Source organism: Cucumis melo, chromosome 1 (genome assembly GCF_025177605.1).
Source record: "Cucumis melo cultivar AY chromosome 1, USDA_Cmelo_AY_1.0, whole genome shotgun sequence".
In the NCBI taxonomy this organism is placed as follows: domain Eukaryota; kingdom Viridiplantae; phylum Streptophyta; class Magnoliopsida; order Cucurbitales; family Cucurbitaceae; genus Cucumis; species Cucumis melo.
In genome coordinates this window covers 5,947,169-5,969,552 of record NC_066857.1, presented here as the reverse complement: position 1 = coordinate 5,969,552, position 22,384 = coordinate 5,947,169, and the positions used below count along the sequence as shown (strand labels likewise).

The 22,384-nt window shown below is 35.3% G+C and overlaps 1 protein-coding gene across 1 annotated transcript in view; it reads left to right on the top strand.

Annotated features, from left to right (window-relative positions):
- LOC127149831 (uncharacterized) overlaps nt 1–22,055 on the top strand; it is a gene marked incomplete at its 3' end in the record, with an annotated part of 66,683 nt that extends 44,628 nt beyond the window's left edge. The window contains exon 5 of the mRNA XM_051085904.1: nt 18,601–22,055. Coding sequence (XP_050941861.1) covers nt 18,606–22,055 — 3,450 coding nt within the window. The remainder of the gene's footprint in view (nt 1–18,600) is intronic.
- Nucleotides 22,056–22,384: the final 329 nt, after the last annotated feature.

Here is a 22,384-nt window from a genome sequence, read left to right as displayed (position 1 = left end):
TTTACAATGTTTGAGCATAGAAAATAAAGATAAATTTGATATAGTACAGTAACGTGGTTACGTTTTACCCAAGATAATAACAACATTTTTAACAATAAAAAGTGAATTTACAAACGTTTCGTTGTTAATTTTAAAATGTGTTTAGCATACTGTCATAATAATAAGAATCAATATGTCAAAGGAAAAATCACAAGACATGTAACACAAAATATAGACAATCTTTGCTTGTTAAATTTCAAAACTTCCTACGCGAAATCTCTCTTTCCTTACCACGAACAATTTAACTTCAACAACAGTTTATTTCTTCAAGAAATGTGATAATATCTACATAAAACTAAACTGATCATTATTTTCAAGGTTGCAATATGGACTCTTTTTTTTTTTTTTCTTTTTCTTTTATTCGTTTTACTGTTTTAATGTCCTTCCCCTTCCTTTTTGCCTCACCAACTTAATAGTCTCAATTTATGCCAACGAAAGGTAACTTTACTCATTTCTTATTTTTCACAAACGTTTAAACAATAACGTCGAGAGTAAAAATTATAGTTTAAATATACACCATTCTTTACCAACACACGAGAAAACAACTTTTTTCTTTGCACAGACCCTATGTATATATATTCACTATTTCTATCACGTCCCAATCATACCAATACAAGACAAAAGGTATAAAGCCTCATATTCTTGTCTCTTCCTTTGTGTTTCAACCGACGCCTTGAAAATGGGCTCATCTCCAACACTTGCACTATCTTTGCTAATTTTCTTTTTATGTAACATACGTGCAATTCAAGGATCGATCTTCATCCAACCAGTAACTACAGTCGTAATCGTCAACCAAATTGGATACGGCATTCCTGTCACCGTTCACTGCAAATCCAAGAACGATGACTTAGGAGTCCATGTAAACCCGATATTTTCTTGGTTTAATTTCTTTAAATGTGGAAAAAAAAAAGAAAAAGAAAATGGAAATTAAGTGTAAATATAAATATATATATTTATATATTAAATAGTTCTATTAAATTAATTAAAGAAAAGAAAGAAAAGAAAGGACAAAAAGAAGAAAAGGAGAAGAAAATTTCATTTTCTTTTTTCTTCTTCTTCTTCTCTTCCCTTCACCGCCAAGAGTTTGAAGACGTCCAAGTTCCCTTTATTTTTTTTCTTTTTCCTTCTTCAATTTGCAGAGAACTTATAAGAGAGAGTTTGGAAGAAGAAGAGAAATTTTACTAGAATTTTTAGGTTGAAGAAGAGGAGGAGAACTCAAGCAAAGTGTATCAATTGCTGAATTTTAGTTCATTCTGCACATCACTGGTTTTTAATTCGGTTTGAACTCTTCAAAAGGAATTAAGAGGTGAGATTTACATTTACTGAAAGTTAACTCCTTTTTAAACAAACTTTATGAAGAACGTTGGAGCAAATTCGGATATTCATTTGGTGCTTTTTGATGAAGAAAACAGGGCAGTTGGTTTTCACTCGAAATCAGGAGGTCTCTGGTTTTTCTTGTATTTCAGAGTGTAACGGTGGAGTTAGAATCTCTATTTGGTATGGTTGGAAAGCTTATTCAATTTTCTAAAACTTTCATGAAGAAATTGTAAACCAAAAACGACTAAAAAATTGGTTAAATTGTAGTAACAAATTAAAGAGGTCGTGTGCGCGCGATTCTGGAAGTGGTTCTGTTTTGAGGGTTATATGTGTTTATGCACGGGGAATCAGATTTATATGTCTTCAGGTAAGTTTTTGAAGATCTCAAAATGAAGAGTTTGATATAAAGAACACTCATTTTGGTTAAGTATTGAGAAAGTTATAGTCCTTTGAAGTTTGTGTTAGAAATCTGGAAATTTTAGAGAATTGTTGAAATAGGATTTTATTTCTTAAGCTTTGTTTTCGTGAGCGTCATCTTTGGTGCGACATGTTATGTATATCTTTAGGAAACCAGAATGTTTAGGGTTTTAATACTCGGTTGGGTTGTTGGCAGGCCGAGAAGAATTAAACCGAGCTTATAGACCAAGGATCTAGCCCAAGACTGTGAGTGACAAAACCAACTTTGAAATATTTTCCATAACTGTTATTATGATTGAATGCGATAAATGTTTATTTACGAAGCCATGAAAGGTATTTGAATTTCATGACTATTTTCAAGTATACATTTGGAGACTAGATTTCTTAAAGAAATTTATGCTAGCACGTAGATATTAAATGTTTGGAAAGTATTTAAACCACAATATTTTAAGCAAAGCATGAATTAGTATGAAGTTTTGTTTTAAGAACTACAATTTTCCACGAAAGAGCTGAGTAAAGTTCGAGCTTTGTGTAAAATTTATAAGCAGGCATGTTTTAATATTTTATGATGATTTATGAAATTTTCATTAACTACATGACTGAGATCTTGAGCCTGAGGCTAGAGATTATCGTGTGCACACTGGTTAGATTTCGTTGTTGACGTTGAGTGTACTCCGTAACAACGATGCTGTCGTGAGTGCTGGGCGGGCCCCACTACGACAAAGACGATGGGAGTGTTGGGCGGGCCCCACTACATCGTAGTGCTTGTAAACGTTGTTGTACTAGGTGTACCCTACACAACGTAGATTCGTCATGTTAGTTAAAATGCTTCGATATACTTGATATGCCTTGCTAGATTTCAATGATGAACATGCTGAGTATTTAAGGAAGCTATTCTTACTATTACACATTTATATTTACGACTTGTATAAACAGATTTTTATGTGTAAAGTTTTCACGTGCTCTTATCTTTAAATTCATAGTTTTAAACTGAGTCAGTCACTGAGCTTCATAGCTCACCCTTTCCAAAATGTTTTACCCATTTTCCAGGTAGAGATCGACTTCCCGGTGCCTGATAGACTGCCTTAGTCTGCGGAAGCTTCATTATCGATTGCCAGTACGTGTTTTGAGTTGGGCATAGAGTCTGTTGTGTTGTGGTGTATATACACCCTTGTATGTTATAGATACTCCACAGTTTGTATAAGCTTTAGGAGCTGTAGTGTTGTGTAAATTTTGTTGGTTATATTTTGATTAAGGTGTCTTTAGGTTTACTCGTGAAATCGGTAAATTTTGAGGTACACTTCATGTATGTGTTTGACTAGCTGTGTTTGACTAGCCTAGGATCCGCTGTGTTTTGTGGCATGTACAATAGTTTATATACTAGATTGGCAAGTTCATCACATGAAAGTTTTAAGCAGAGTCGACAGATACAGGTACAGAAAAACGTTGTTCGTCGGCTTCACGCCATCTTTCGGTCTAAGGTAGCAGGTAGTCCGGGAGGGGGTGTGACAGGAAAATGCACCACATGCAGATGGATCATTCATGAATATAGCATGTGCTTGCAAGACCCGAAAAACCCTGGCAAAGATATATGCTATAACTACGGAGATAAGGAGCCAAGCATTGTGTAATGAAATATTTTGACATTATATATTTTGCATGCAGTTGTTTCCAAGTGTTTAAATTCCATCTCAGTCAACTATAATGAAATGATATAAAAAAAAAAGTATATAAGTTCGCTCCTTCGCTCGAACTCTCCCTCTTTTGTGTTAAAAAATAGGCAATATCTATTCTATAATTCGTTGATTTCATCGTGCTATTCACATTGATTGAAGACCCCGAAGAAATTAAATCATCTTATATATAATTGAATCATTAGTTTTGGTCTACAGTCGAACACCATTCTCTACAGTTAGGCACCCATGTTCGACCATTACCCAGAAATGAATGAGGTGTTTTTGTAATTCTGCTTTATCGTCAACTGAAAACCTCGAGGGTCGACATATCTAACAATTGAATCGATGTAGGTTTAAATATGAAAGGATACCAAACTCAAATTTCTTCATATATTGATCGTTACAACTGGTTATACGATTAAACCTGTGCTGCAAAACTCGAGGGTCAATATATGTAACGATTGAACCCACGTAGACTTAAATATTTGAGGATATACCAAGCTCGAATTTCTTTATAGAACAATCATGAAGGGCGGTTTGGTACCTCTTCTACTTAGATCGATAAACATGTAACTAGAGATGTTTCTTGAAAAATGTGAAAATTTTCGACGGCTGGACAATATAAATTTGTTCAAAAATCACTACAAACACTGTTACTTTATATATAGGTTTCAATGAAAAAGGTGACGAATATCATAAAATAGGAGACCACATTGATCCAAACTAGAGTGTGTGAACTAAAGATACTAGCTATGGGATTAAATATTTCAAAAGGGTTTCTCAACGTAACAGTTTACGAAAGAATGAACCAATTGTAGACATTTCCTAAAATTTATGAAGGGAATGACTGGCAAGTTTCGAGGTCTTTTGTTCTAGGAGCGTCCATAGAATTTCAATAGATTCCATATAGGATGCGTGTAACAACATTTCACACTCAATTTATTTTACAATGTTTGAGCATAGAAAATAAAGATAAATTTGATATAGTACAGTAACGTGGTTACGTTTTACCCAAGATAATAACAACATTTTTAACAATAAAAACTGAATTTACAAACGTTTCGTTGTTAATTTTAAAATGTGTTTAGCATACTGTCATAATAATAAGAATCAATATGTCAAAGGAAAAATCACAAGACATGTAACACAAAATATAGACAATCTTTGCTTGTTAAATTTCAAAACTTCCTACGCGAAATCTCTCTTTCCTTACCACGAACAATTTAACTTCAACAACAGTTTATTTCTTCAAGAAATGTGATAATATCTGCATAAAACTAAACTGATCATTATTTTCAAGGTTGCAAGATGGACTCTTTTTTTTTTTTCTTTTTCTTTTATTCGTTTTACTGTTTTAATGTCCTTCCCCTTCCTTTTTGCCTCACCAACTTAATAGTCTCAATTTATGCCAACGAAAGGTAACTTTACTCATTTCTTATTTTTCACAAACGTTTAAACAATAACGTCGAGAGTAAAAATTATAGTTTAAATATACACCATTCTTTACCAACACACGAGAAAACAACTTTTTTCTTTGCACAGACCCTATGTATATATATTCACTATTTCTATCACGTCCCAATCATACCAATACAAGACAAAAGGTATAAAGCCTCATATTCTTGTCTCTTCCTTTGTGTTTCAACCGACGCCTTGAAAATGGGCTCATCTCCAACACTTGCACTATCTTTGCTAATTTTCTTTTTATGTAACATACGTGCAATTCAAGGATCGATCTTCATCCAACCAGTAACTACAGTCGTAATCGTCAACCAAATTGAATACGGCATTCCTGTCACCGTTCACTGCAAATCCAAGAACGATGACTTAGGAGTCCATGTCCTTCCGCTTGGACAAGGCTACTCGTTCAAGTTCAGACCCAACCTCGTGGGGACGACATTGTTTTTCTGCAGCTTCACATGGACTGGACAACACCAAATCTACTGGTTCAATATCTTTGACGACAAAAGGGATGCAGGAAAATGCACCACATGCAGATGGATCATTCATGAATATAGCATGTGCTTGCAAGACCAGAAAAACCCTGGCAAAGATATATGCTATAACTACGGAGATAAGGAGCCAAGCATTGTGTAATGAAATATTTTGACATTATATATTTTGCATGCAGTTGTTTCCAAGTGTTTAAATTCCATCTCAGTCAACTATAATGAAATGATATAAAAAAAAAGTATATAAGTTCGCTCCTTTGCTCGAACTCTCCCTCTTTTGTGTTAAAATATAGGCAATATCTATTCTATAATTCGTTGATTTCATCGTGCTATTCACATTGATTGAAGACCCCGAAGAAATTAAATCATCTTATATATAATTGAATCATTAGTTTTGGTCTACAGTCGAACACCATTCTCTACAGCTAGGCACCCATGTTCGACCATTACCCAGAAATGAATGAGGTGTTTTTGTAATTCTGCTTTATCGTCAACTGAAAACCTCGAGGGTCGACATATCTAACAATTGAATCGATGTAGGTTTAAATATGAAAGGATACCAAACTCAAATTTCTTCATATATTGATCGTTACAACTGGTTATACGATTAAACCTGTGCTGCAAAACTCGAGGGTCAATATATGTAACGATTGAACCCACGTAGACTTAAATATTTGAGGATATACCAAACTCGAATTTCTTTATAGAACAATCATGAAGGGCGGTTTGGTACCTCTTCTACTTAGATCGATAAACATGTAACTAGAGATGTTTCTTGAAAAATGTGAAAATTTTCGACGGCTGGACAATATAAAGTTGTTCAAAAATCACTACAAACACTGTTACTTTATATATAGGTTTCAATGAAAAAGGTGACGAATATCATAAAATAGGAGACCACATTGATCCAAACTAGAGTGTATGAACTAAAGATACTAGCTATGGGATTAAATATTTCAAAAGGGTTTCTCAACGTAACAGTTTACGAAAGAATGAACCAATTGTAGACATTTCCTAAAATTTATGAAGGGAATGACTGGCAAGTTTCGAGGTCTTTTGTTCTAGGAGCGTCCATAGAATTTCAATAGATTCCATATAGGATGCGTGTAACAACATTTCACACTCAATTTATTTTACAATGTTTGAGCATAGAAAATAAAGATAAATTTGATATAGTACAGTAACGTGGTTACGTTTTACCCAAGATAATAACAACATTTTTAACAATAAAAACTGAATTTACAAACGTTTCGTTGTTAATTTTAAAATGTGTTTAGCATACTGTCATAATAATAAGAATCAATATGTCAAAGGAAAAATCACAAGACGTAACACAAAATATAGACAATCTTTGCTTGTTAAATTTCAAAACTTCCTACGCGAAATCTCTCTTTCCTTACCACGAACAATTTAACTTCAACAACAGTTTATTTCTTCAAGAAATGTGATAATATCTGCATAAAACTAAACTGATCATTATTTTCAAGGTTGCAAGATGGACTCTTTTTTTTTTTCTTTTTCTTTTATTCGTTTTACTGTTTTAATGTCCTTCCCCTTCCTTTTTGCCTCACCAACTTAATAGTCTCAATTTATGCCAACGAAAGGTAACTTTACTCATTTCTTATTTTTCACAAACGTTTAAACAATAACGTCGAGAGTAAAAATTATAGTTTAAATATACACCATTCTTTACCAACACACGAGAAAACAACTTTTTTCTTTGCACAGACCCTATGTATATATATTCACTATTTCTATCACGTCCCAATCATACCAATACAAGACAAAAGGTATAAAGCCTCATATTCTTGTCTCTTCCTTTGTGTTTCAACCGACGCCTTGAAAATGGGCTCATCTCCAACACTTGCACTATCTTTGCTAATTTTCTTTTTATGTAACATACGTGCAATTCAAGGATCGATCTTCATCCAACCAGTAACTACAGTCGTAATCGTCAACCAAATTGAATACGGCATTCCTGTCACCGTTCACTGCAAATCCAAGAACGATGACTTAGGAGTCCATGTCCTTCCGCTTGGACAAGGCTACTCGTTCAAGTTCAGACCCAACCTCGTGGGGACGACATTGTTTTTCTGCAGCTTCACATGGACTGGACAACACCAAATCTACTGGTTCAATATCTTTGACGACAAAAGGGATGCAGGAAAATGCACCACATGCAGATGGATCATTCATGAATATAGCATGTGCTTGCAAGACCAGAAAAACCCTGGCAAAGATATATGCTATAACTACGGAGATAAGGAGCCAAGCATTGTGTAATGAAATATTTTGACATTATATATTTTGCATGCAGTTGTTTCCAAGTGTTTAAATTCCATCTCAGTCAACTATAATGAAATGATATAAAAAAAAAGTATATAAGTTCGCTCCTTTGCTCGAACTCTCCCTCTTTTGTGTTAAAATATAGGCAATATCTATTCTATAATTCGTTGATTTCATCGTGCTATTCACATTGATTGAAGACCCCGAAGAAATTAAATCATCTTATATATAATTGAATCATTAGTTTTGGTCTACAGTCGAACACCATTCTCTACAGCTAGGCACCCATGTTCGACCATTACCCAGAAATGAATGAGGTGTTTTTGTAATTCTGCTTTATCGTCAACTGAAAACCTCGAGGGTCGACATATCTAACAATTGAATCGATGTAGGTTTAAATATGAAAGGATACCAAACTCAAATTTCTTCATATATTGATCGTTACAACTGGTTATACGATTAAACCTGTGCTGCAAAACTCGAGGGTCAATATATGTAACGATTGAACCCACGTAGACTTAAATATTTGAGGATATACCAAACTCGAATTTCTTTATAGAACAATCATGAAGGGCGGTTTGGTACCTCTTCTACTTAGATCGATAAACATGTAACTAGAGATGTTTCTTGAAAAATGTGAAAATTTTCGACGGCTGGACAATATAAAGTTGTTCAAAAATCACTACAAACACTGTTACTTTATATATAGGTTTCAATGAAAAAGGTGACGAATATCATAAAATAGGAGACCACATTGATCCAAACTAGAGTGTATGAACTAAAGATACTAGCTATGGGATTAAATATTTCAAAAGGGTTTCTCAACGTAACAGTTTACGAAAGAATGAACCAATTGTAGACATTTCCTAAAATTTATGAAGGGAATGACTGGCAATTTTCGAGATCCTTTGTTCTAGGAGCGTCCATAGAATTTCAATAGATTCCATATAGGATGCGTGTAACAACATTTCACACTCAATTTATTTTACAATGTTTGAGCATAGAAAATAAAGATAAATTTGATATAGTACATTAACGTGGTTACGTTTTACCCAAGATAATAACAACATTTTTAACAATAAAAAGTGAATTTACAAACGTTTCGTTGTTAATTTTAAAATGTGTTTAGCATACTGTCATAATAATAAGAATCAATATGTCAAAGGAAAAATCACAAGACATGTAACACAAAATATAGACAATCTTTGCTTGTTAAATTTCAAAACTTCCTACGCGAAATCTCTCTTTCCTTACCACGAACAATTTAACTTCAACAACAGTTTATTTCTTCAAGAAATGTGATAATATCTCCATAAAACTAAACTGATCATTATTTTCAAGGTTGCAATATGGACTCTTTTTTTTTTTCTTTTTCTTTTATTCGTTTTACTGTTTTAATGTCCTTCCCCTTCCTTTTTGCCTCACCAACTTAATAGTCTCAATTTATGCCAACGAAAGGTAACTTTACTCATTTCTTATTTTTCACAAACGTTTAAACAATAACGTCGAGAGTAAAAATTATAGTTTAAATATACACCATTCTTTACCAACACACGAGAAAACAACTTTTTTCTTTGCACAGACCCTATGTATATATATTCACTATTTCTATCACGTCCCAATCATACCAATACAAGACAAAAGGTATAAAGCCTCATATTCTTGTCTCTTCCTTTGTGTTTCAACCGACGCCTTGAAAATGGGCTCATCTCCAACACTTGCACTATCTTTGCTAATTTTCTTTTTATGTAACATACGTGCAATTCAAGGATCGATCTTCATCCAACCAGTAACTACAGTCGTAATCGTCAACCAAATTGAATACGGCATTCCTGTCACCGTTCACTGCAAATCCAAGAACGATGACTTAGGAGTCCATGTCCTTCCGCTTGGACAAGGCTACTCGTTCAAGTTCAGACCCAACCTCGTGGGGACGACATTGTTTTTCTGCAGCTTCACATGGACTGGACAACACCAAATCTACTGGTTCAATATCTTTGACGACAAAAGGGATGCAGGAAAATGCACCACATGCAGATGGATCATTCATGAATATAGCATGTGCTTGCAAGACCCGAAAAACCCTGGCAAAGATATATGCTATAACTACGGAGATAAGGAGCCAAGCATTGTGTAATGAAATATTTTGACATTATATATTTTGCATGCAGTTGTTTCCAAGTGTTTAAATTCCATCTCAGTCAACTATAATGAAATGATATAAAAAAAAAGTATATAAGTTCGCTCCTTCGCTCGAACTCTCCCTCTTTTGTGTTAAAAAATAGGCAATATCTATTCTATAATTCGTTGATTTCATCGTGCTATCCACATTGATTGAAGACCCCGAAGAAATTAAATCATCTTATATATAATTGAATCATTAGTTTTGGTCTACAGTCGAACACCATTCTCTACAGTTAGGCACCCATGTTCGACCATTACCCAGAAATGAATGAGGTGTTTTTGTAATTCTGCTTTATCGTCAACTGAAAACCTCGAGGGTCGACATATCTAACAATTGAATCGATGTAGGTTTAAATATGAAAGGATACCAAACTCAAATTTCTTCATATATTGATCGTTACAACTGGTTATACGATTAAACCTGTGCTGCAAAACTCGAGGGTCAATATATGTAACGATTGAACCCACGTAGACTTAAATATTTGAGGATGTACCAAACTCGAATTTCTTTATAGAACAATCATGAAGGGCGGTTTGGTACCTCTTCTACTTAGATCGATAAACATGTAACTAGAGATGTTTCTTGAAAAATGTGAAAATTTTCGACGGCTGGACAATATAAAGTTGTTCAAAAATCACTACAAACACTGTTACTTTATAGATAGGTTTCAATGAAAAAGGTGACGAATATCATAAAATAGGAGACCACATTGATCCAAACTAGAGTGTATGAACTAAAGATACTAGCTATGGGATTAAATATTTCAAAAGGGTTTCTCAACGTAACAGTTTACGAAAGAATGAACCAATTGTAGACATTTCCTAAAATTTATGAAGGGAATGACTGGCAAGTTTCGAGATCTTTTGTTCTAGGAGCGTCCATAGAATTTCAATAGATTCCATATAGGATGCGTGTAACAACATTTCACACTCAATTTATTTTACAATGTTTGAGCATAGAAAATAAAGATAAATTTGATATAGTACAGTAACGTGGTTACGTTTTACCCAAGATAATAACAACATTTTTAACAATAAAAAGTGAATTTACAAACGTTTCGTTGTTAATTTTAAAATGTGTTTAGCATACTGTCATAATAATAAGAATCAAAATGTCAAAGGAAAAATCACAAGACATGTAACACAAAATATAGACAATCTTTGCTTGTTAAATTTCAAAACTTCCTACGCGAAATCTCTCTTTCCTTACCACGAATAATTTTACTTCAACAACAGTTTATTTCTTCAAGAAATGTGATAATATCTACATAAAACTAAACTATTCATTATTTTCAAGGTTGCAATATGGACTCTTTTTTTTTTTCTTTTTCTTTTATTCGTTTTACTGTTTTAATGTCCTTCCCCTTCCTTTTTGCCTCACCAACTTAATAGTCTCAATTTATGCCAACGAAAGGTAACTTTACTCATTTCTTATTTTTCACAAACGTTTAAACAATAACGTCGAGAGTAAAAATTATAGTTTAAATATACACCATTCTTTACCAACACACGAGAAAACAACTTTTTTCTTTGCACAGACCCTATGTATATATATTCACTATTTCTATCACGTCCCAATCATACCAATACAAGACAAAAGGTATAAAGCCTCATATTCTTGTCTCTTCCTTTGTGTTTCAACCGACGCCTTGAAAATGGGCTCATCTCCAACACTTGCACTATCTTTGCTAATTTTCTTTTTATGTAACATATGTGCAATTCAAGGATCGATCTTCATCCAACCAGTAACTACAGTCGTAATCGTCAACCAAATTGAATACGGAATTCCTGTCACCGTTCACTGCAAATCCAAGAACGATGACTTAGGAGTCCATGTCCTTCCCCTTGGACAAGGCTACTCGTTCAAGTTCAGACCCAACCTCGTGGGGACGACATTGTTTTTCTGCAGCTTCACATGGACTGGACAACACCAAATCTACTGGTTCAATATCTTTGACGACAAAAGGGATGCAGGAAAATGCACCACATGCAGATGGATCATTCATGAATATAGCATGTGTTTGCAAGACCCGAAAAACCCTGGCAAAGATATATGCTATAACTACGGAGATAAGGAGCCAAGCATTGTGTAATGAAATATTTTGACATTATATATTTTACATGCAGTTGTTTCCAAGTGTTTAAATTCCATCTCAGTCAACTATAATGAAATGATATAAAAAAGAAGTATATAAGTTCGCTCCTTCGCTCGAACTCTCTCTCTTTTGTGTTAGAATATAGGCAATATCTATTCTATAATTCGTTGATTTCATCGTGCTATTCACATTGATTGAAGACCCCGAAGAAATTAAATCATCTTATATATAATTGAATCATTAGTTTTGGTCTACAGTCGAACACCATTCTCTACAGCTAGGCACCCATGTTCGACCATTACCCAGAAATGAATGAGGTGTTTTTGTAATTCTGCTTTATCGTCAACTGAAAACCTCGAGGGTCGACATATCTAACAATTGAATCGATGTAGGTTTAAATATGAAAGGATACCAAACTCAAATTTCTTCATATATTGATCGTTACAACTGGTTATACGATTAAACCTGTGCTGCAAAACTCGAGGGTCAATATATGTAACGATTGAACCCACGTAGACTTAAATATTTGAGGATATACCAAACTCGAATTTCTTTATAGAACAATCATGAAGGGCGGTTTGGTACCTCTTCTACTTAGATCGATAAACATGTAACTAGAGATGTTTCTTGAAAAATGTGAAAATTTTCGACGGCTGGACAATATAAAGTTGTTCAAAAATCACTACAAACACTGTTACTTTATATATAGGTTTCAATGAAAAAGGTGACGAATATCATAAAATAGGAGACCACATTGATCCAAACTAGAGTGTATGAACTAAAGATACTAGCTATGGGATTAAATATTTCAAAAGGGTTTCTCAACGTAACAGTTTACGAAAGAATGAACCAATTGTAGACATTACCTAAAATTTATGAAGGGAATGACTGGCAAGTTTCGAGATCTTTTGTTCTAGGAGCGTCCATAGAATTTCAATAGATTCCATATAGGATGCGTGTAACAACATTTCACACTCAATTTATTTTACAATGTTTGAGCATAGAAAATAAAGATAAATTTGATATAGTACAGTAACGTGGTTACGTTTTACCCAAGATAATAACAACATTTTTAACAATAAAAAGTGAATTTACAAATGTTTCGTTGTTAATTTTAAAATGTGTTTAGCATACTGTCATAATAATAAGAATCAATATGTCAAAGGAAAAATCACAAGACATGTAACACAAAATATAGACAATCTTTGCTTGTTAAATTTCAAAACTTCCTACGCGAAATCTCTCTTTCCTTACCACGAACAATTTAACTTCAACAACAGTTTATTTCTTCAAGAAATGTGATAATATCTACATAAAACTAAACTATTCATTATTTTCAAGGTTGCAATATGGACTTTTTTTTTTTCTTTTTCTTTTATTCGTTTTACCGTTTTAATGTCCTTCCCCTTCCTTTTTGCCTCACCAACTTAATAGTCTCAATTTATGCCAACGAAAGGTAACTTTACTCATTTCTTATTTTTCACAAACGTTTAAACAATAACGTCGAGAGTAAAAATTATAGTTTAAATATACACCATTCTTTACCAACACACGAGAAAACAACTTTTTTCTTTGCACAGACCCTATGTATATATATTCACTATTTCTATCACGTCCCAATCATACCAATACAAGACAAAAGGTATAAAGCCTCATATTCTTGTCTCTTCCTTTGTGTTTCAACCGACGCCTTGAAAATGGGCTCATCTCCAACACTTGCACTATCTTTGCTAATTTTCTTTTTATGTAACATACGTGCAATTCAAGGATCGATCTTCATCCAACCAGTAACTACAGTCGTAATCGTCAACCAAATTGAATACGGAATTCCTGTCACCGTTCACTGCAAATCCAAGAACGATGACTTAGGAGTCCATGTCCTTCCGCTTGGACAAGGCTACTCGTTCAAGTTCAGACCTAACCTCGTGGGGACGACATTGTTTTTCTGCAGCTTCACATGGACTGGACAACACCAAATCTACTAGTTCAATATCTTTGACGACAAAAGGGATGCAGGAAAATGCACCACATGCAGATGGATCATTCATGAATATAGCATGTGCTTGCAAGACCCGAAAAACCCTGGCAAAGATATATGCTATAACTACGGAGATAAGGAGCCAAGCATTGTGTAATGAAATATTTTGACATTATATATTTTGCATGCAGTTGTTTCCAAGTGTTTAAATTCCATCTCAGTCAACTATAATGAAATGATATAAAAAAAAAGTATATAAGTTCGCTCCTTCGCTCGAACTCTCCCTCTTTTGTGTTAAAAAATAGGCAATATCTATTCTATAATTCGTTGATTTCATCGTGCTATTCACATTGATTGAAGACCCCGAAGAAATTAAATCATCTTATATATAATTGAATCATTAGTTTTGGTCTACAGTCGAACACCATTCTCTACAGTTAGGCACCCATGTTCGACCATTACCCAGAAATGAATGAGGTGTTTTTGTAATTCTGCTTTATCGTCAACTGAAAACCTCGAGGGTCGACATATCTAACAATTGAATCGATGTAGGTTTAAATATGAAAGGATACCAAACTCAAATTTCTTCATATATTGATCGTTACAACTGGTTATACGATTAAACCTGTGCTGCAAAACTCGAGGGTCAATATATGTAACGATTGAACCCACGTAGACTTAAATATTTGAGGATATACCAAACTCGAATTTCTTTATAGAACAATCATGAAGGGCGGTTTGGTACCTCTTCTACTTAGATCGATAAACATGTAACTAGAGATGTTTCTTGAAAAATGTGAAAATTTTCGACGGCTGGACAATATAAAGTTGTTCAAAAATCACTACAAACACTGTTACTTTATATATAGGTTTCAATGAAAAAGGTGACGAATATCATAAAATAGGAGACCACATTGATCCAAACTAGAGTGTATGAACTAAAGATACTAGCTATGGGATTAAATATTTCAAAAGGGTTTCTCAACGTAACAGTTTACGAAAGAATGAACCAATTGTAGACATTTCCTAAAATTTACAAAGGGAATGACTGGCAAGTTTCGAGATCTTTTGTTCTAGGAGCGTCCATAGAATTTCAATAGATTCCATATAGGATGCGTGTAACAACATTTCACACTCAATTTATTTTACAATGTTTGAGCATAGAAAATAAAGATAAATTTGATATAGTACAGTAACGTGGTTATGTTTTACCCAAGATAATAACAACATTTTTAACAATAAAAAGTGAATTTACAAACGTTTCGTTGTTAATTTTAAAATGTGTTTAGCATACTGTCATAATAATAAGAATCAATATGTCAAAGGAAAAATCACAAGACATGTAACACAAAATATAGACAATCTTTGCTTGTTAAATTTCAAAACTTCCTACGCGAAATCTCTCTTTCCTTACCACGAACAATTTAACTTCAACAACAGTTTATTTCTTCAAGAAATGTGATAATATCTACATAAAACTAAACTATTCATTATTTTCAAGGTTGCAATATGGACTCTTTTTTTTTTCTTTTTCTTTTATTCGTTTTACTGTTTTAATGTCCTTCCCCTTCCTTTTTGCCTCACCAACTTAATAGTCTCAATTTATGCCAACGAAAGGTAACTTTACTCATTTCTTATTTTTCACAAACGTTTAAACAATAACGTCGAGAGTAAAAATTATAGTTTAAATATACACCATTCTTTACCAACACACGAGAAAACAACTTTTTTCTTTGCACAGACCCTATGTATATATATTCACTATTTCTATCACGTCCCAATCATACCAATACAAGACAAAAGGTATAAAGCCTCATATTCTTGTCTCTTCCTTTGTGTTTCAACCGACGCCTTGAAAATGGGCTCATCTCCAACACTTGCACTATCTTTGCTAATTTTCTTTTTATGTAACATACGTGCAATTCAAGGATCGATCTTCATCCAACCAGTAACTACAGTCGTAATCGTCAACCAAATTGAATACGGCATTCCTGTCACCGTTCACTGCAAATCCAAGAACGATGACTTAGGAGTCCATGTAAACCCGATATTTTCTTGGTTTAATTTCTTTAAATGTGGAAAAAAAAAAGAAAAAGAAAATGGAAATTAAGTGTAAATATAAATATATATATTTATATATTAAATAGTTCTATTAAATTAATTAAAGAAAAGAAAGAAAAGAAAGGACAAAAAGAAGAAAAGGAGAAGAAAATTTCATTTTCTTTTTTCTTCTTCTTCTTCTCTTCCCTTCACCGCCAAGAGTTTGAAGACGTCCAAGTTCCCTTTATTTTTTTTCTTTTTCCTTCTTCAATTTGCAGAGAACTTATAAGAGAGAGTTTGGAAGAAGAAGAGAAATTTTACTAGAATTTTTAGGTTGAAGAAGAGGAGGAGAACTCAAGCAAAGTGTATCAATGGCTGAATTTTAGTTGATTCTGCACATCACTGGTTTTTAATTCGGTTTGAACTCTTCAAAAGGAATTAAGAGGTGAGATTTACATTTACCGAAAGTTAACTCATTTTTAAACAAACTTTATGAAGAACGTTGGAGCAAATTCGGATATTCATTTGGTGCTTTTTGATGAAGAAAACAGGGCAGTTGGTTTTCACTCGAAATCAGGAGGTCTCTGGTTTTTCTTGTATTTCAGAGTGTAACAGTGGAGTTAGAGTCTCTATTTGGTATGGTTGGAAAGCTTATTCAATTTGCTACAACTTTCATGAAGAAATTGTAAACCAAAAACGACTAAAAAATTGGTTAAATTGTAGTAACAAATTAAAGAGGTCGTGTGCGCGCGATTCTGAAAGTGGTTCTGTTTTGAGGGTTATATGTGTTTATGCACGGGGAATCAGATTTATATGTCTTCAGGTAAGTTTTTGAGGATCTCCAAATGAAGAGTTTGATATAAAGAACACTCATTTTGGTTAAGTATTGAGAAAGTTATAGTCCTTTGAAGTTTGTGTTAGAAATCTGGAAATTTTAGAGAATTGTTGAAATAGGATTTTATTTCTTAAGCTTTGTTTTCGTGAGCGTCATCTTTGGTGCGACATGTTATGTATATCTTTAGGAAACCAGAATGTTTAGGGTTTTAATACTCGGTTGGGTTGTTGGCAGGCCGAGAAGAATTAAACCGAGCTTATAGACCAAGGATCTAGCCCAAGACTGTGAGTGACAAAACCAACTTTGAAATATTTTCCATAACTGTTATTATGATTGAATGCGATAAATGTTTATTTACGAAGCCATGAAAGGTATTTGAATTTCATGACTATTTTCAAGTATACATTTGGAGACTAGATTTCTTAAAGAAATTTATGCTAGCACGTAGATATTAAATGTTTGGAAAGTATTTAAACCACAATATTTTAAGCAAAGCATGAATTAGTATGAAGTTTTGTTTTAAGAACTACAATTTTCCACGAAAGAGCTGAGTAAAGTTCGAGCTTTGTGTAAAATTTATAAGCAGGCATGTTTTAATATTTTATGATGATTTATGAAATTTTCATTAACTACATGACTGAGATCTTGAGCCTGAGGCTAGAGATTATCGTGTGCACACTGGTTAGATTTCGTTGTTGACGTTGAGTGTACTCCGTAACAACGATGCTGTCGTGAGTGCTGGGCGGACCCCACTACGACAAAGACGATGGGAGTGCTGGGCGGGCCCCACTACATCGTAGTGCTTGTAAACGTTGTTGTACTAGGTGTACCCTACACAACGTAGATTCGTCATGTTAGTTAAAATGCTTCGATATACTTGATATGCCTTGCTAGATTTCAATGATGAACATGCTGAGTATTTAAGGAAGCTATTCTTACTATTACACATTTATATTTACGACTTGTATAAACAGATTTTTATGTGTAAAGTTTTCACGTGCTCTTATCTTTAAATTCATAGTTTTAAACTGAGTCAGTCACTGAGCTTCATAGCTCACCCTTTCCAAAATGTTTTACCCATTTTCCAGGTAGAGATCGACTTCCCGGTGCCTGATAGACTGCCTTAGTCTGCGGAAGCTTCATTATCGATTGCCAGTACGTGTTTTGAGTTGGGCATAGAGTCTGTTGTGTTGTGGTGTATATACACCCTTGTATGTTATAGATACTCCACAGTTTGTATAAGCTTTAGGAGCTGTAGTGTTGTGTAAATTTTGTTGGTTATATTTTGATTAAGGTGTCTTTAGGTTTACTCGTGAAATCGGTAAATTTTGAGGTACACTTCATGTATGTGTTTGACTAGCTGTGTTTGACTAGCCTAGGATCCGCTGTGTTTTGTGGCATGTACAATAGTTTATATACTAGATTGGCAAGTTCATCACATGAAAGTTTTAAGCAGAGTCGACAGATACAGGTACAGAAAAATGTTGTTCGTCGGCTTCACGCCATCTTTCGGTCTAAGGTAGCAGGTAGTCCGGGAGGGGGTGTGACAACTTGGTATCAGAGCAGTTTGTTCCATGGGAATTAAGGTAGAGCGGTTAGCTCTAAGAAGAAACTGGAAAGTAAATAATTGAAAGTCAAGTTAGCTTAAAGGGAACTAGTGGAGTATGGTCTAGGTAAGGGTAAAAGTGAGTCCAATTATTATTAATACGTGAGTAGACATTTAGTATCATGCATTTGAGTTAAGTATTTATAGTATGTCTAATGTGTTGACATATTATAGGAGTCATGCCACCACGTACTGGTAGACGACGCCGGCAGAATCAGGACGGGATGCAGGGTCCTACCCAAGGTCCATCTGTAGGGGAATCTAGTACCCTAGGAGTTCGAGGTGGTGCAGGAAACGAGCAGTTTGCGAGAACAACACAGGAAATAGGAAGGCCAGATAGAGCAGAGCCTAGTGATCCAGAAAAGGCATACGGAATTGAACGGCTGAAGAAGTTAAGGGCTACAGTGTTTGAAGGTTCCACAGATCCAGCTGATGCAGAGAACTGGTTGAATATGCTTGAAAAGTGTTTTGATGTGATGAATTGTCCTGAGGAGCGAAAGGTTAGATTGGCCACATTTTTGTTGCAAAAAGAGGCTGAAGGATGGTGGAAATCTATATTAGCAAGACGTAGTGATGCACGTGCTTTAGACTGGCAGACTTTTAGAGGCATATTCGAAGATAAGCATTATCCCAACACATATTGCGAAGCCAAGAGGGATGAATTTCTGGGGTTGAAACAAGGATCACTTTCAGTGGCTGAGTATGAGAGGAAGTATACCGAGCTTTCACGGTATGCTGACGTTATTATAGCTTCTGAGAGTGACAGGTGCCGAAGGTTTGAAAGAGGGTTGCGTTTTGAAATACGTACCCCAGTTACAGCCATTACTAAGTGGACGAATTTCTCTCAGTTAGTGGAGACTGCCCTTCGTGTGGAGCAGAGTATAACAGAAGAGAAATCGACAGTAGAGCTTAGTCGTGGGACTTCAACAGCTAGTGGATTTAGAGGCCGTGAGCAGCGGAGGTTCACGCCTGGAATAAATATTTCAAGCCGTCAAGATTTTAAGAATCGCTCTGGAGGTCAAGCATCGAGGAACGTGAGTTATGGTAGTGTTTTTCAGAGACAGAGCCAGAGAATACCTAGTCAACCCATTAGATCAACAGTAAGATCGCAACCAGGTCAGGAGTCCATTGCTAGTACCGTCAGGCGAATACCATGCACGAGTTGTGGCAGGAACCATCGGGGTCAGTGTTTGGTATGTGCCGGTGTATGTTACCAGTGCGGACAGCCAAGACATTTCAAGAAAGATTGTCCGCAGTTGAACATGACAGTTCAGAGAGATCAGGGAGTTGGGTCCCTGACAATTGAGCAATCGAGAGTTTCAGTGGTTCCAACAGAGGGCACCAGTGGTGCAAGGCAAAAGGGAGTTGTTGGAAGACCGAGGCAACAGGGAAAAGTCTATGCTATGACTCAACAAGAAGCAGAGGACGCACCAGACGTTATTACTGGTACGATTCTTATTTGTAATGTACCTGCAGATGTTTTATTTGATCCAGGTGCTACGCATTCCTTTGTTTCTAGTATATTTCTGATTAAGTTGAATAGGATGCTAGAGCCTTTATCTGAGGGGTTAGCTATATACACTCCAGTTGGTGACGTTTTACTTGTTAATGAGGTGTTACGTAATTGTGAAGTTTTAGTAGAAGGTATCAGTTTGCTAGTGGACTTGCTACCACTAGAGTTGCAGAGGTTAGATGTAATTTTGGGAATGGATTTCTTATTTGCTCATTATGCATCTATGGATTGCCATAGGAAGGAAGTGGTTTTCAGAAAACCAGTCTTTGCTGAAGTGGTTTTTAGAGGTATGAGGAAGGCCGTTTCTAGAAGTTTAATCTCAGTTTTGAAAGCTGAGAAATTACTGAGGAAGGGTTGCACAGCGTTTCTTGCACACATCGTAGTAGTGCAGAGAGAAAAACTAAAGCCAGAAGATGTTCCTGTGGTGAAAGAGTTTCTTGATGTATTTCCAGATGATCTGTCAGGTTTGCCACCTGATCGAGAGATTGAGTTCACCATTGAATTATTACCAGGAACAACACCTATTTCACAGGCCCCGTATAGAATGGCTCCAAGCGAGCTAAAAGAATTGAAGATGCAGTTACAAGAACTAGTTGACAAGGGATACATCAGGCCTAGTGTTTCGCCGTGGGGAGCACCAGTGCTTTTTGTGGAAAAGAAAGATGGTACCCTCAGATTATGTATTGACTATAGACAGTTAAACAAGGTTACAATACGTAACAAGTATCCTTTACCACGCATCGATGACTTATTTGATCAACTAAGGGGAGCAGCGTTGTTCTCTAAGATTGACTTAAGGTCAGGATACCACCAGTTGAAGGTTAGAGAATCAGATATTGCTAAAACAGCATTTAGAACGAGGTATGGGCATTATGAGTTTCGAGTTATGCCATTCGGTTTAACGAATGCGCCAGCGGTTTTCATGGATCTCATGAACAGGATCTTCCATCGGTATTTAGATAAGTTTGTGATTGTGTTCATTGATGATATATTAGTTTACTCAGTTGACAGAGAATCTCATGAGGAACATCTGAGGATTGTTCTACAGACTCTACGTGAAAAACAGTTATACGCTAAGTTCAGCAAATGTGAGTTCTGGTTGGAACAAGTAGTATTTTTGGGGCATGTAGTTTCAGAAAAAGGAGTTAGTGTCAATCCACAAAAAGTAGAAGCGGTTGTCAATTGGGAAAGACCAATTAGTGCGACAGAAGTACGTAGTTTCCTTGGTTTGGCAGGATACTATAGGCGTTTTATTGAGGATTTCTCTCGATTGGCATTGCCTTTGACCGCTTTGACAAGGAAGAATGTTAAGTTTGAGTGGTCAGATAAATGCGAGCAAAGTTTTCAGGAATTGAAGAAAAGACTAGTTACAGCACCTATTTTGGCACTTCCTGTAACAGGGAAGGACTATGTGATTTATTGTGATGCTTCAAGGCTAGGATTAGGTTGTGTGCTTATGCAAGATGGGAATGTAATAGCTTATGCTTCAAGGCAGTTGAAGGAGCATGAGTGTAATTACCCTACCCATGATCTTGAGCTAGCAGCAGTTGTTTTAGCACTAAAAATCTGGAGACACTATTTGTTCGGGGAAAAGTGCCATATTTTCACAGATCATAAAAGTTTGAAGTATATTTTTGATCAAAAAGAGCTAAATCTGAGACAAAGGCGATGGCTAGAACTGATTAAAGATTATGATTGTACTATAGAGTATCATCCAGGTAAGGCCAACGTAGTAGCAGATGCATTAAGTAGGAAGTCAAGACTTCCGAAGAGTGCCTTGTGTGGTATTCGAGTAGCTTTGTTGAATGAGTTAAGAGGTTCCAAGGCAGTAGTAACTACAGAGGATTCAGGAAGTCTCTTAGCTCAATTTCAGGTTCGGTCTTCTCTAGTAACTGAGATTGTAAGAAGACAGTCAGAAGACAGTAATTTACAGAAGAAGTTTGAGAAATCCAAGAAAGGCTTAGAGGTGGAGTTTGAGCTGAGAACAGATGGAGCCATTGTTAAACAAGGAAGATTATGTGTTCCGAATATCAGTGAGCTTAAGAATGCTATTCTAGAAGAAGCTCACAGTTCAGCTTACGCTATGCATCCATGTAGCACCAAGATGTACAGAACTTTAAAGAAGACTTATTGGTGGTCTGGAATGAAGCAAGAGATAGCTGAATATATTGATAGATGTTTGATTTGTCAACAGGTTAAACCAGTAAGGCAGAGGCCAGGAGGATTTCTTAATCCTTTGCCAGTGCCAGAGTGGAAATGGGAGCATATTACTATGGATTTTCTATTTGGATTACCTCGTACATCCAGTGGACATGATGGTATATGGGTAATAGTAGACAGACTCACCAAGACGACACGACTTATACCGATTAAAATGACATCTACGTTAGACCAGCTAGCGAGATTATATGTTGATAAGATTGTGAGTTAGTATGGAGTACCAGT